Source organism: Symphalangus syndactylus, chromosome 2 (genome assembly GCF_028878055.3).
Source record: "Symphalangus syndactylus isolate Jambi chromosome 2, NHGRI_mSymSyn1-v2.1_pri, whole genome shotgun sequence".
In the NCBI taxonomy this organism is placed as follows: domain Eukaryota; kingdom Metazoa; phylum Chordata; class Mammalia; order Primates; family Hylobatidae; genus Symphalangus; species Symphalangus syndactylus.
This window is the reverse complement of record NC_072424.2, coordinates 31,551,576-31,564,360: the sequence shown is the minus strand read 5'-3', so window position 1 is coordinate 31,564,360 and position 12,785 is coordinate 31,551,576. Positions and strand designations below refer to the sequence as shown.

The 12,785-nt window shown below is 44.2% G+C and overlaps 1 protein-coding gene across 9 annotated transcripts in view; it reads right to left on the bottom strand.

The window, feature by feature from the left end:
• The window catches only part of SORCS1 (sortilin related VPS10 domain containing receptor 1), a 608,941-nt gene that overhangs the window by 374,293 nt on the left and 221,863 nt on the right, over window positions 1-12,785 (bottom strand). For all 9 annotated transcript variants that reach the window (XR_010115734.1, XM_055249851.2, XM_055249858.2 and 6 more), the window contains exon 2: window positions 10,274-10,341. Coding sequence is in view for 7 of the 9 variants with exons in the window: in XM_055249851.2 (XP_055105826.2) it covers window positions 10,274-10,341 (68 nt within the window). In the remaining 2 variants the exon portion in view is untranslated. The remainder of the gene's footprint in view (window positions 1-10,273; window positions 10,342-12,785) is intronic.

Below are 12,785 nucleotides of genomic sequence, written 5' to 3'. Positions count from 1 at the left end.
CTTTTTTTTTTTTTTTTTTTTTTTTTTTTTTGAGACGGAGTCTCGCTCTGTCGCCCAGGCTGGGGTGCAGTGGCGCAATTTCGGCTCACTGCAAGCTCCGCCTCCCAGGTTCACGCCATTCTCCTGCCTCAGCCTCTCTGAGTAGCAGGGACTACAGGCGCCCGCCACCACGCCCGGCTAATTTTTTTGTATTTTTAGTAGAGACGGGGTTTCACCGTGGTCTCGATCTCCTGACCTCGTGATCCGCCCCCTCGGCCTCCCAAAGTGCTGGGATTACAAGCGTGAGCCACCGCGCCCGGCCTCTTCCATCATTTTACACCATGACTGTGGGGCCTCCCCAGCACTGTGGAACTGTGAGTCAATTAAACCTCTTTCCTTTATCAATCACCCAGTACTGGGTATGTCTTTATTAGCAGCATGGGAACAGACTAATAATACAGTATGGAAACAGACAAACATCACAATAACTTATGCACACATTTTACCCTGTGTTTAGCACACGTCTGTAACTAACCACTGAAAGTCTGCTCTTAACTAGATTTGGGGTTTCTGCAGGACAGGAACAATTATTTACTTATATGCTTATTCCCACTGACTATGTAGTACACTGCTTGGCATGGCATACAGATAGGTCTAAGAGATGTTTGTTGAACAAAATAAATATATATCTGATAATCATTATAAGTCAAAGATACATAATTCACTACAAGATTAATGAGAAAGAAGCAATTATTTTTGCCTGAGGAGTGAGGGAGAAAGAGAGGTCCACAGTGCCACAGACCAATACACATATGAAAAGATGATCACCATCACTTGCGATCAGGAAAATACCCATTAAAATACACTGAGATCAAGACATCACTTTCATCCAAAATACTGATTTAAAAGTTATGTATTGGAAATTCCAGTCCTGATGAAAGCCCGGGGAAATCTGCAAACTGTTATTGCTTGCACGTGTATGATTTGTTGGAACCTTCTTGGAATGTAATCTCAAGTATCATTTACAATATAAATGCATTCATTTTTGATACAACAATATCATCTTAAGAATTCTCTTGTACTTTATGGAGGTAACATTACCAAAGTAAAAGGATATGTTTACAGATATGTTTATCAGAGCACTGTGTGTAATAACAACTCTTGAGGAAATGAACTAAAGATCTATCGGAAAGGTAATAGAGAAGCAGTGTAGCGCAGGCATTCAGAGAATAGTCAGGAGCCAGCTCTGTCTGACTAATTGGCTGTCAGACCATTGAGCATGCTACTAAATCTTTCTAAGTCTTCCTTCTCTCATCTAGAAACTGGAGCTGGGCGCGGTAGCTCACCCCGGTAATCCCGGCACTTTGGGAGGCCAAGGTGGGCAGATCACCGGAGGTCAGGAGTTCGAGACTAGCCTGGCCAGTGTGGTAAAACCCTGTCTCTACTAAAAATACAAAAAAAATTAGAAGGGCGTGATGGCAGGCACCTGCAACCCCAGCTACTCGGGAGGCTGAGGGAGGAGAATTGCTTGAACCAGAGAGAGGCAGAGGTTGCAGTGAGCCGAGAACATGCCATCACTCTTCACAAGAGTGAAACTCCATCTCAAAACAAAAAAAAAAAAAAAAAAAAAGAAACCACAGCTACAAAGAGTGCCTATTTTATGGGGTTGTTAAAAGGATAAATCACTGAAAACACTTCTTGCTATGTAGGAAGCAATACATAAGTTAATTAAGCATGCAGTTGTTGAATTCAATATACTGTACAATATGCATACTCTGGGATGCTCATACGCCTGGCCCATTTTTTTCAATGCATTCATCTGGACAGACACCCAAGAGTCATTGTTAAGTGAAATAAATCAGGTTGTCATAGTCCAGTGAATAGTATACTTCTATTTTCTTAAACAAATGAAAAAGTAGACCTACGGTATGTATATAGCTGTTGACATTTTTTAGTTGAGTCATAAAGATATGAAGAGAAAAAAGCAATAACTCAACATCACAGATATCAGGAAAGCTGGATCTAGGTGGTATGTAAGAAACTATTCATAGTTTTTTAAAAAAATGTATCTGTATTTTTTCTGGCTCGTTGTAATGAGCATACATTACTTTTGCGATTTTTTTAAAACAACAAGGTTTAGTAAAATAAATGTAGGCAGGGTGGAGTGGCTCACACCTGTAATCTCAGTGCTTTAGGAGGCTGAGTTAAGGGGATTGCTTGAAGCCAGGGGTCCAAGACCAGTCTGGGCAACAAAGTGAGGCCCCGTCTCTACAAAAAAATTTAAAAATTAATCTGGCGCAGTGGTGTGTACCTGTAGTACCAGCTACTTGGGAGGCTGAGGCAGGAGAATGGCGTGAACCCGGGAGGCGGAGCTTACAGTGAGCTGAGATTGCGCCACTGCACTCCAACCCGGGCGACAAAGCAAGACTCCGTCTCAAAAATAATAATAATTGTGTAAGTTCAGGAACCACAAGCAGCTCCAAGTGACACAAATATGGAATGGGAGTTACAAAACACTAAGGAATCTAGAATCCAAAGAGTCACAATCCAGAACACCTCCGGATCCTGCCTGAGTGTTTGACTAGCTCCCTTAGACTTTGGAGAGGTACTAAACATTTGTATGCACAGGTGTGAACAGCATCATTAAATCTGTGTGACATGAAGAATTCTCTTGCCTGGAAGTTATCGCACTCTGGTTTTATTATTATTTTTTTTCTTTTTAGGATGTGCATATAGCCTTGTGTTTATAGCGGAGTGAAAACTGGATTTGGTAGCAAAACATCCTTCAAAGCAGGGACTAACAATCTGACCCAAGCCACCCACTGCTCTTCCCCTGGATGTGGCGTGGAGGAGAAGGGAGGTGTTGGGACTCACCCATAGGGCTCGCAGAGGGCTCACAAACACGCACGTGAGTTCCCTTCAGCCTGAACCCAAGGAGTTCTCCAGAGAGCACAGGCTGCCCTCATCCCTACACAGCCTCTGACTCAAGGCTATTATTCACAAACACTACTGGGGAACTTCTCTTGATAATCACGATGTGTAATGCCCATGAAAATGTGTCTCCTGAGAAAATGGGACAGGGCTGGCTACCAATACAGAATCACATCAAAAGCCTAACACATTCTCTCTCCTTAAACTGCACTTGCTTTGTGCCCCTCCAAAAGCAGGTTTTGCTGTTTGAGAAGTACGTACTTCTGGAGACCTAGTTAGAAGCCTGCTTGTGTCCCATGTGGATCTGAGAACAGGACATTGAATTTGAGAAGTCAGCTACGTCAGGCAACCTCTAAGACAGGCACTGCAGGCTGTGTGCTGCTTTAAGAGAGTAGACTTCCAGCTCCTTCCAGAATTGCCTACGGCTTTCTCACCAGCTAAGCCTCTCTCAACAGAGTGCTGATTGCCCTAGTACAACAGGGAAAAAAAGATGAATATATTTCTTCTCAGAAGTACTATATTCTAGATTTTGACATTTTATTTATCTCAACCTTTAAGCTTATCTTGCGTCAATATGGTAAAACCACCACGGTCTCCAATTCTCAAAGCTTAATCCACTATAAAGTTAAGACAATTTTAAGGTGCAGTTAATTGTTCTGCATCAAATCATCCCCCTTTCCTCTCAGTTTGACTCCCTGAGTGAAGAACACCACAAAATGAAACAAAAATCACCACCTTGCTCCAAGATTAAGGTGTAATCAATGACAAGACCAACTGGGAGCAAAAGCTCATTAATCTGGTACAGTGACATCTCGCTCTGTCTTCCCTGGTTTGTTGATATCCAGCAAGGCTTACAGCCCTAGGACATCACTATAAGGTCAATAGCCTCTTGGCCTCTTGCCTACCCTACCACCTCAAGGGTATTTGCCAGTTGCCCCTTTCTGACTCTCCAGCTGCTAAAACTTGTAAAGAATAAGGGCTCAATTGAAAAGTGCATGTATCTACTTGTTGGACAAGAAGCCATTTCTCTGTCACCCAGTATTTTTCAGGAGTAAGGCAATTGCTGCTCAGAATGTTACAGCACATAGAAAACCCTATCCACTCTGTATATAATGTTTGTACGTGTGTGTGTCTTTGTGTATATATATACACACAATACGTATATAGATATTATATAATAATATACACATATATTTCTATAAAATATTATCTTGTTTATTTGTTTGGGTATAGAAAGATCCACCAGAAGGCAGAGCTCTGGAAGACAGATAAGCAATGAACATATGGAGTTCAGTAACACGTCTGTAAGTCTGTAGGCTACTACTTGCTAATTGTGCGACCTTGGGTGCACCATAAAAATGAATTAAGAGGATGTAATAACACATGTCTAACACTCAGCATCATGCCTGACACATAGTGAATAACCAATAAAGGTTTTCAGTATTATCATTATTACCATCATCACTAAACCAGCAAGGGGCTGGGTTCAAGGACTCAAAGATGAGTTAAGAGAAAATATCCACATGAGCAAAGTAAAGAAGTACCACTTATCTCATATTTTTATTACAACACTTATGGTTGTGTAAGAGTCTATTTACATTATATCTATCTTATTCTGGGATCTGGCATTTCTGGGCAGCTGCTTCAATAACTTACTCAACACAATTACATAAGGGGGGATACATGCAAGTGTATTTCCCTCTCACCTTGACTGTCCACAGATCTTTGTCCCCCTCTAAAAAGGAACACCTGGCTGGGCGCGGTGGCTCACGCCTGTAATCCCAGCACTTTGGGAGGCCGAGGCGGGCGGATCACGAGGTCAAGAGATTGAGACCATCCTGGGTAACACGGTGAAACCCCATTTCTACTAAAAATACAAAAATTAGCCAGGCATGGTAGCGGATGTCTATAGTCCCAGCTACTCTGGAGGCTGAAGCAGGAGAATGGCGGGTGAACCCAGGAGGCGGAGCTTGCAGTGAGCCAAGATGGCGCCACTGCATTCCAACCTGGGCAACAGAGCGAGACTCTGTTTCTTTAAAAAAAAAAAAAAAAAAAAAAAAAATTATATCTGGAGGACAGAGCCTATCTGCTGTTGATCTAGGTACACACACACCTTCCCCTCACTGGACCAGATCGTTCCAAGGCATAAAGGAATTAATCAATACAACACCGTTGAATAAATAAAAGAAATAAAATACAATATAATAAAATTATCTTTGGATGACCGTGAAGTTTGTTGTGTTAACTGCTCTGTTTAAGAACAGAGTTACTGAGCACTAGCTATATGCTAAGTCCTGTACTCAGGGCTATGGGCACCTTGCAGATGTCTAAGACTTGCCTGAGGTCATAGTCCCCAATTTTTGGCATAGGCAGGTTTTCTGAGCATGAAGTACCGAAACCGCCCCAGTAGTCCCATAGACACTTCTTCTGGATAAAAATAGGAATTGGCCCTTCCTGTCTTAAAGCTTGAAACTTAACATTTGTTTCAACTGAGTTCCTTCCTCAGGAAAGGCCCTGGAAGCCTCTCAAAAAGTATCAAAGAACTAAATCTCACCAGCTCATTGCATTCAGACAATGAGATGCCAGGCCCCTCATTTTATTTACTTACCCTTCCCTAGTTCCTGTTTTCCAACACACTGTTACATTTCTTCCCTGCTATATTAAACCCCTAACTTTAGTGAGTCAGGGAGATGGATTTGAGACTCATCTCCCATCTCCTCAGCTGCAGCACCTGGTTAAAGCCTTCTTCCTTGGCAATAATAGTTGTCTCAGTGATTGGCTTTCTGTGCAGTGACCAGCAGGGCTGAGATTGGATCCCTGGTGTTTTGGTAACAGTATGAGCTGGTGCAGGAGAAAGTCAGTTTGTGCTAGGCCATCTAGTTTCCCTCAAGCAAAGCTGTGCTAGACAACTCAGAACCATAAGGCTTTCTCTTCCTGACCTCTGTCCTCTACCCACCCAGGCCTATCCCACTCCTCCTCTGTATTAACATACCTACGGAGGTTCCATGGACTCTGAGTACGGGCACTGTGAGCTGTTCAAAAGTCCTACCGAGGTTTTATATATGACATATTATATGTTATATTATAATATAAAATATTATACATGTTTTTCCACCTTATTCTGTCTTTTCTAAATTACATTTTCAGTAAGGTACGTGTCATTCCTATTAAAGTACTAAAATGACCAGACGTGGTGGCTCATGCTTGTAATCCTGAAAGTTTGGGAGGCTGAGGTGGGAGGGTTACTTGAACCCAGGAGCTCAAGACCAGTTTCAGTAACAAAGTGGGACCCTGTCTCTATAAAAATAATCATTTTAAAAAATTAGCCTAGGGTAGTAGCAAATATTTGTAGTCCCAGCTACTTGGGAGGCTAAGGTGGGAAGATCACTTTTATCTGGGCGTCTGAGGCTGCAGTAAGCTGTGATCATGCCACCGCACTCCAGCCTGGGTGACGGTGAGACTCTGTCTCAAATAGTAATAATAATTTAAAATAAATAAAATTATCAGTTTCTAATATATCACATACCTGCAGTAGTCACACCAGTATATGATATATGGCAAATGACTATTAGGCGTATATTTTTAAAATGTGTATCTGTGAGTACTGTGTGTGTGTGTGTGCGCACGCGCGCGCGCACATGCATGCGTGTGTGTATACACATGGTCATCTCTCAGTATCTGGAGGGGATTGTTTCCAGAACCCCCCATGAATACTAAAATCTGCAGATGCTCAAATTCCTGATAGAAGATGGTGTAGGGTTTGCATATGACTTACTGACCTTCTCCCTAGTATAGTTAAAATCATTTCCAGATTATTTCTAACACCAAATATAATATAAATATTATCTAAAAATTACTATACTGTATTTTTTTACTTGTATAGGTGATAGCGTTGCGTTGTTTTTTAATTTTTTCCCCCAACAGTTTTGATCCAAGATGGGTTGAATTAACAGATCTAAAACCCACAGATAGGGAAGGCTGACTATATGTATATATACAGTCATGTATCACTTAATGAGGTGGGTGAATTTTGAGAAACATGACCTTAGGTGAGTTTCTCATTGTGTGAACATAATACAGTATACTTACACAAACCTCGAAGGTATAGCATACTACGTATGTAGGCTGTAAGGTACACCCTATTGTTCCAAGACTGCAAATCCGTACAGCATGTTACTGTGTTGAACACAGTATAATTTTGGGCAATTGTAACATCATGGTATTTGTATATCTAAACATATCTAAACAAAAGAGGTACAGGAAAAATACAGTATAATTTTACAGGACCGCTATTGTATATGGTTTCATTGACTAAAATGGCATTATGTAGCACATGACAGTATGCATCCTTCAGTGAAATTCATCTTAAGATTGAGAAGCCAGCAGGTCAATTCTCACCACACTTTCCCAGACTTCACCCAAGTAGACTGCTCCTTCAGAAGGGAAGCCTGATACTAATGGAATGTGATGCCATTTTTTAAATTAACCCTTTCCACTAAGTTTGAAAAGGATATTCTTCCTAGACTGGGCCATTAGTAACAATGCCCCATTACGGAGAGAAAAGCGTACTGAATCTGAGCTTCCACAGTCTAAGGCGACCTGCTCCTCAGGCCCCGCAAGCATGCCCTTTCCACTGTGCAGGTGGAGAGTTATGACTGCTGAAGCCTCTGTCCCAGTGAGACAAAACTGCATTATCTATTAAATTTCTAATATGCAGACTATACTTTATATGGAAAATGCACTGCAGAAAAAAAATGCTGGCTTTTACTCTTGTACATGGAGATCCACTAGAGAAATCTATCAGGGAAGTATGAAGTTGCTCAGAGTCACAGAGATTCTGATGAAGGGTTACAGAATTGAAGCAATATAGTAGGTGCTGGCTCCTTATTGCACAAAAAATTACACTTTTATTAAGGCCTCTACGAAACTTCCCACGCTTTCAGCTTACATCCCTGTAACTAGGGACTATACCCAGAACTGGCAGCTTGGTTTTCAGGCTTCAGGCTGTCTTGTGGCTTGAAGGCTGGGTTTCACTGGGGGCTTGTGCCTATCTGCCTAGGAATTTGTCGGCCTTTTACCACTATCACAGAAATTTTTCAAACGAATAGGTACAAATCCCTTAGCATAGAGGAGCTCCTTGAATACCAGCATGACTGGGCGGTTGGGCTACCAAGGGTCTAAAATCACGGATGGGAAACTCTTCTGAGACCCAATATGTATTTTTCTTTCTACCTATGGCTCACACCTTCCCATTTTGAGCCTATAAAAACCCTGCCCTAGGCCGGGCGCGGTGGCTCACGCTTGTAATCCCAGCACTTTGGGAGGCCGAGGCGGGCAGATCACAAGGTCAGGAGATCGAGACCACGGTGAAACCCCGTCTCTACTAAAAATACAAAAAAATTAGCCGGGCGTGGTGGCGGGCGCCTGTAGTCCCAGCTACTTGGAGAGGCTGAGGCAGGAGAATGGCGTGAACCCGGGAGGCGGAGCTTGCAGTGAGCCGAGACTGCACCACTGCACTCCAGCCTGGGTGACAGAGCGAGACTCCGTCTCCAAAAAAAAAAAAAAAAAAAAAAAACCCTGCCCTCAGCCACACGTTGGGACTACCCGCCTTCTGGTAGGGACTACCCACTTTGGGTCTCCTCTCCACTGAGAGCTGTTCCATCACTCAATAAAACTCCTCTCTGCCTTGATCACGCTCCAGTTGTCCGTATAACCTCATTCTTCTTGGATGCAGGACAAGAACCTGGGCCCCACCAAACAGTGAGTGAGAAAGGAGCTGTAACACTGTAGTCTTCCTGTCCTCTGTTGGTGCCAGGCAGCTGCCCCACACAACAGGAAGTAGCAGTGGGGCCAGGCCAGCCTTGGAGCCATGGGCTAGAGCAGAGCAGTGGGACTGAACAAGCTGTAACACAAATGAGCTGAAACCCCCCACCACCCCATTTGCTGCACTGTGGTTGGTGGGAAGGAGAGAAGACCTGTGACCCTTCTGGGTGGGAAGGAGAGAAGACCTGTGACCCTTCTGGGGACCCAGACCTCAGCTCCCCAAGCCACGGCTGTGTCATGCTGTAACACCCCCTTTGGAGTTCCATGATTGCTGGTGTCTCCGAGTTTTTAGGGTGCCACCGCATTCCCCTCATCCAGACACCAGCACCCAAGGCGGAAGCCCCTTGCTGTACACCTGGTCCAGCCACAGCCTTGCACAGAGCCAATGTCTGGAGCTGCCCACCCCACCACAGCAGCTGGTGCACGTGGCTTGCCCTTGGCAGGCATGAGATATGGACCAGTAGTATGAGCTGAGTGCAGCCTGATGGGCCAAGTGGGCAGAGCAAGCCCTGTGGGCACAAGCGAAACTCAAGCAGAGGTACTGCTGGCTGCAGAGGTCTCTGGCTGGCGAAGAGGCACTGAAAAAATCCTGTATCATTTCCACACTCTATACGTGTGAAGCAATACAGTGTGAATCCCAAAGATAAGGGTGTGCATGAGTATGAGTATGTATGCCTGTGCTGCTGGTGAGCTGCAGGACCGCCATGGAAGGGAAGTTAGCAAAGGAATGTTGCCCTGGGCCAGGCGTGGTGGCTCATGCCTGTAATCCCAGCATTTTGGGATGCTGAGGCCGGCAGATCACCTGAGGTCGGAAGTTCAAGATCAGCCTGACCAACATGGAGAAACCCCGTCTCTACCAAAAATAAAAAAAAAAAATTAGACGGGTGTGGTGGCGCATGCCTGTAATCCCCAGCATTTTGGGAGGCTGAGGCCAGCAGATCACCTGAGGTTGGAAGTTCAAGATCAGCCTGACCAACATGGAGAAACCCTGTCTCTGTGAAAAATACAAAAAAATTAGCCATGCGTGGTGGCGCATGCCTGTAATCCCAGCTACTCGGGGAGGCTGAGGCAGGAGAATCGCTTGAACCCGGGAGGCAGAGGTTGCGCTGAGCCGAGATCGTGCCATTGCACTCCAGCCTGGGCAACAAGACCAAAACTCCGTCTCAAAAAATGTTTCCCTGGTAGAGAGCCTCGTTCTGCAGACTTAGAGGCTGTGCTGATTTTTCTGCAAGGAGACTTCCAGTCTCACTTCTGCTCCTATAAACTCACAGGTCAGTGAGACAGTGCATAAACACAACCTATTGTACAGGTTAGCAAAAGAATCTGGCTGACTAAAAGAAGGGGTCTATAAAGAAAGTAAAGCTCTGGCCTGCCTGGAGATGAAGCCCAGCGCATCACTAAAGGAAACAGAGAAGAAAGAGAGAAAGCAAGCAGTGCACATTACCAGGAACCTTCCTGCCAGGAAAAAGTGGGCGGGACAGCAGTAGCAGGCATCACGCTTAAATAACACGGTAATTATTAGCTCCATTTATCTACATACCTCCAAAGCGAGCTCTCCGTGATGCTCCCCAGGTTATAGTCATAGAGCTTTGTCAAAATGAGAATCACCTGAAGGCAAAAGAAGAAATCACGGTTAGTCTCAAACAATTACAATCTCTTAGAACTGAAATGGCCCAAGGGAGGGCTTAGGATTCCTTTAATAGGCGCTTAACATAATTGAATGAATTGTTACAGCATTTGCTGCACTGACTGGGGAAGGGTTGGCGTGTCTTTCTGCTTAGGCCTATCCTCTCCCCACCTTTCTCCCTGTCACCCTGCAGCAACGGTTACCTGCTCCTGAAGGCATTTCTTTCCCTAGTGGGTTTAACACTTTTAGGGAAGGCTGGCAGAGCTGCCAAATATGCACACGACTCAGGTACTCACTGAGCAGATGCCTGGGAGAAAGGAAGATCAATGATTAGTTTCCAGCCCTAGTAGCTGGGTGCATTGAGCAGGTTACCCAATGTGCCTAGCTACCATCTTTTTAGGAGACAGCAAAGAATTATTTGAAAGAATGTCAGTATGCCCATTTATTAAGGGGGATGAAGAGTAATGCTATCTCCCAAAAGAACTGCTGTTTGAAGTTAAATTAGGAAACAAATACAAATTACATATCTATTAGCATGTGGCTTTTTTTTTTTTTTTTTGAGACGGAGTTTCACTCGCACGTGTTGCCCACGCTGGAGTGCAGTGGCACGATCTTGGCTCACTGCAACCTCCACCTCCTGGGTTCAAGCGATTCTCCTGCCTCAGCCTCCCGAGTAGCTGGGATTACAGTCGCCCACCACCACGCCCGGCTAATTTTTTTGCATTTTTAGAGATGGGGTTTTGCCATGTTGGGCAGGCTGGTCTTGAACTCCTGACCTCAGGTGATCTGCCTGCCTCAGCCTCCCAAAGTGCTGGGATTACAGGCGTGAGCCACCGCACTTGGCCTAGCATGGGATTCTTAAATGTTAATTCCTTCCCTTTGCCCTATGTGAGCTTGGTTTTAACTTCCTTCTGATTTCCAATTTCTAGGAAAGCCATTAAATAGAAGCCACATTGGCAGGGCTAAACGACAGCATTTTAACAGGAGCAAATCTATTTCATGGGGTCCAGATAATTACGGTGTAATATATTTCTTATGGAACCGTCCATAGGAAACAGAGAAAAATCAAAAATTAGAAACAGGTGTCAGGAAAGAAGCCGTAGAATTGCGGAATGCTAAATTTAAGCTATATTCGCTTCACAGCAAATCCTCCTCTGAAACCGAAAGCAGCACTATTTCCAACTTTACCCAGAGGAACCTAAACTATTTCATTCTTTCAGAATTCAACAAACATTTATTAAACATTTATTAGGAGCCCAGGATTTTGTCTGATGCCAGAAGAGAACACAAAGAAAAACAGATTCAGTCTATGAGTCTGTGATCCAGTTAGGACAGAAGCGCTCAGGAAAGAAAAGGGAAGTTGATAGAGCTATATACCCCTTTCTCAGTCACACCGCAACCCTTCCCATCACAGCTGCTCCGGAAGACAGCTTCTTCTGGTGTCTGCAGCAATGAACAGAGTCCACCTGGTTATTTGAAATACATGAGCCCAAGGACACTTGCGAAGATTCCACAGAGCAATGTGTGTTCCTAACCACTGATTTCTCCACCTTTTACTTGCTCTTCTTACGTTAGGGAAAAACATTATGGGTTTGCTCAGTTTTCTGTCGAAGTTCGTATTTTCCTCCTGGTACTCATAACCTAGAACATTTGGCCCAGCCCAGCTGTTTCCAACTCAGCAGAAAAATGTTGACATTGATTTCCTGAATTCTTCTCTGAAGGCCAAGGGGTCCGTTCTGGCCACAGTGAGCATAGAACATTCTAACCTTGAATTCCGGGGCTGCAAGCTGCTGAGGAATGCTGAGTCCAAGTTCCACTCTACTAGCACAGCGTTTGATTTATTGAAGGCACAAGCATCAGTGAACACATTCTGAACTTTTTAATTTCACAGCAAGCAAACCTTAGGTTTGTTCTGAGTTCAAGGAAAAAAAAATTACAGTAACTTAAAAACAGGCAGAGATCCCTGAGTACCTGTCATCTAAGGCCACCCCTCTCCTAAACTACAGCACAGCTTCCTTCCTTCCAGGTCCTGTTCAAAACTTTTGCTTCTTTAGCAAAACGTGAGCATGTGTGAGGTGCGGGGCACCCTATGGACACATCAGATGGCATGCCTGTGGTGGGGGCATATGCTTAACAGATCTATGTGCCAATTAAGTCGCTCTCAGTGCTAAATTTCAATCACCGCCATCCCAGGAACGCTGATCAGTGGCAGCAGGGTGGCTGTTTGTTTGAAGACACAGAATGATGTTGCTACTCCAACTCAGTACAATTTTGCCGAATAAACCTATAAATCCCCCACCAAGAAAATAGGGGTGTGGGCATAAAGCATTTCTAGGTAGTTGCTCTCCTGATACAAGACAGCATTAAACTAAATAATGAAGTTCAGCTGATCACAGGCTGTGTCTCCCATTCTTGTGATGAGGGA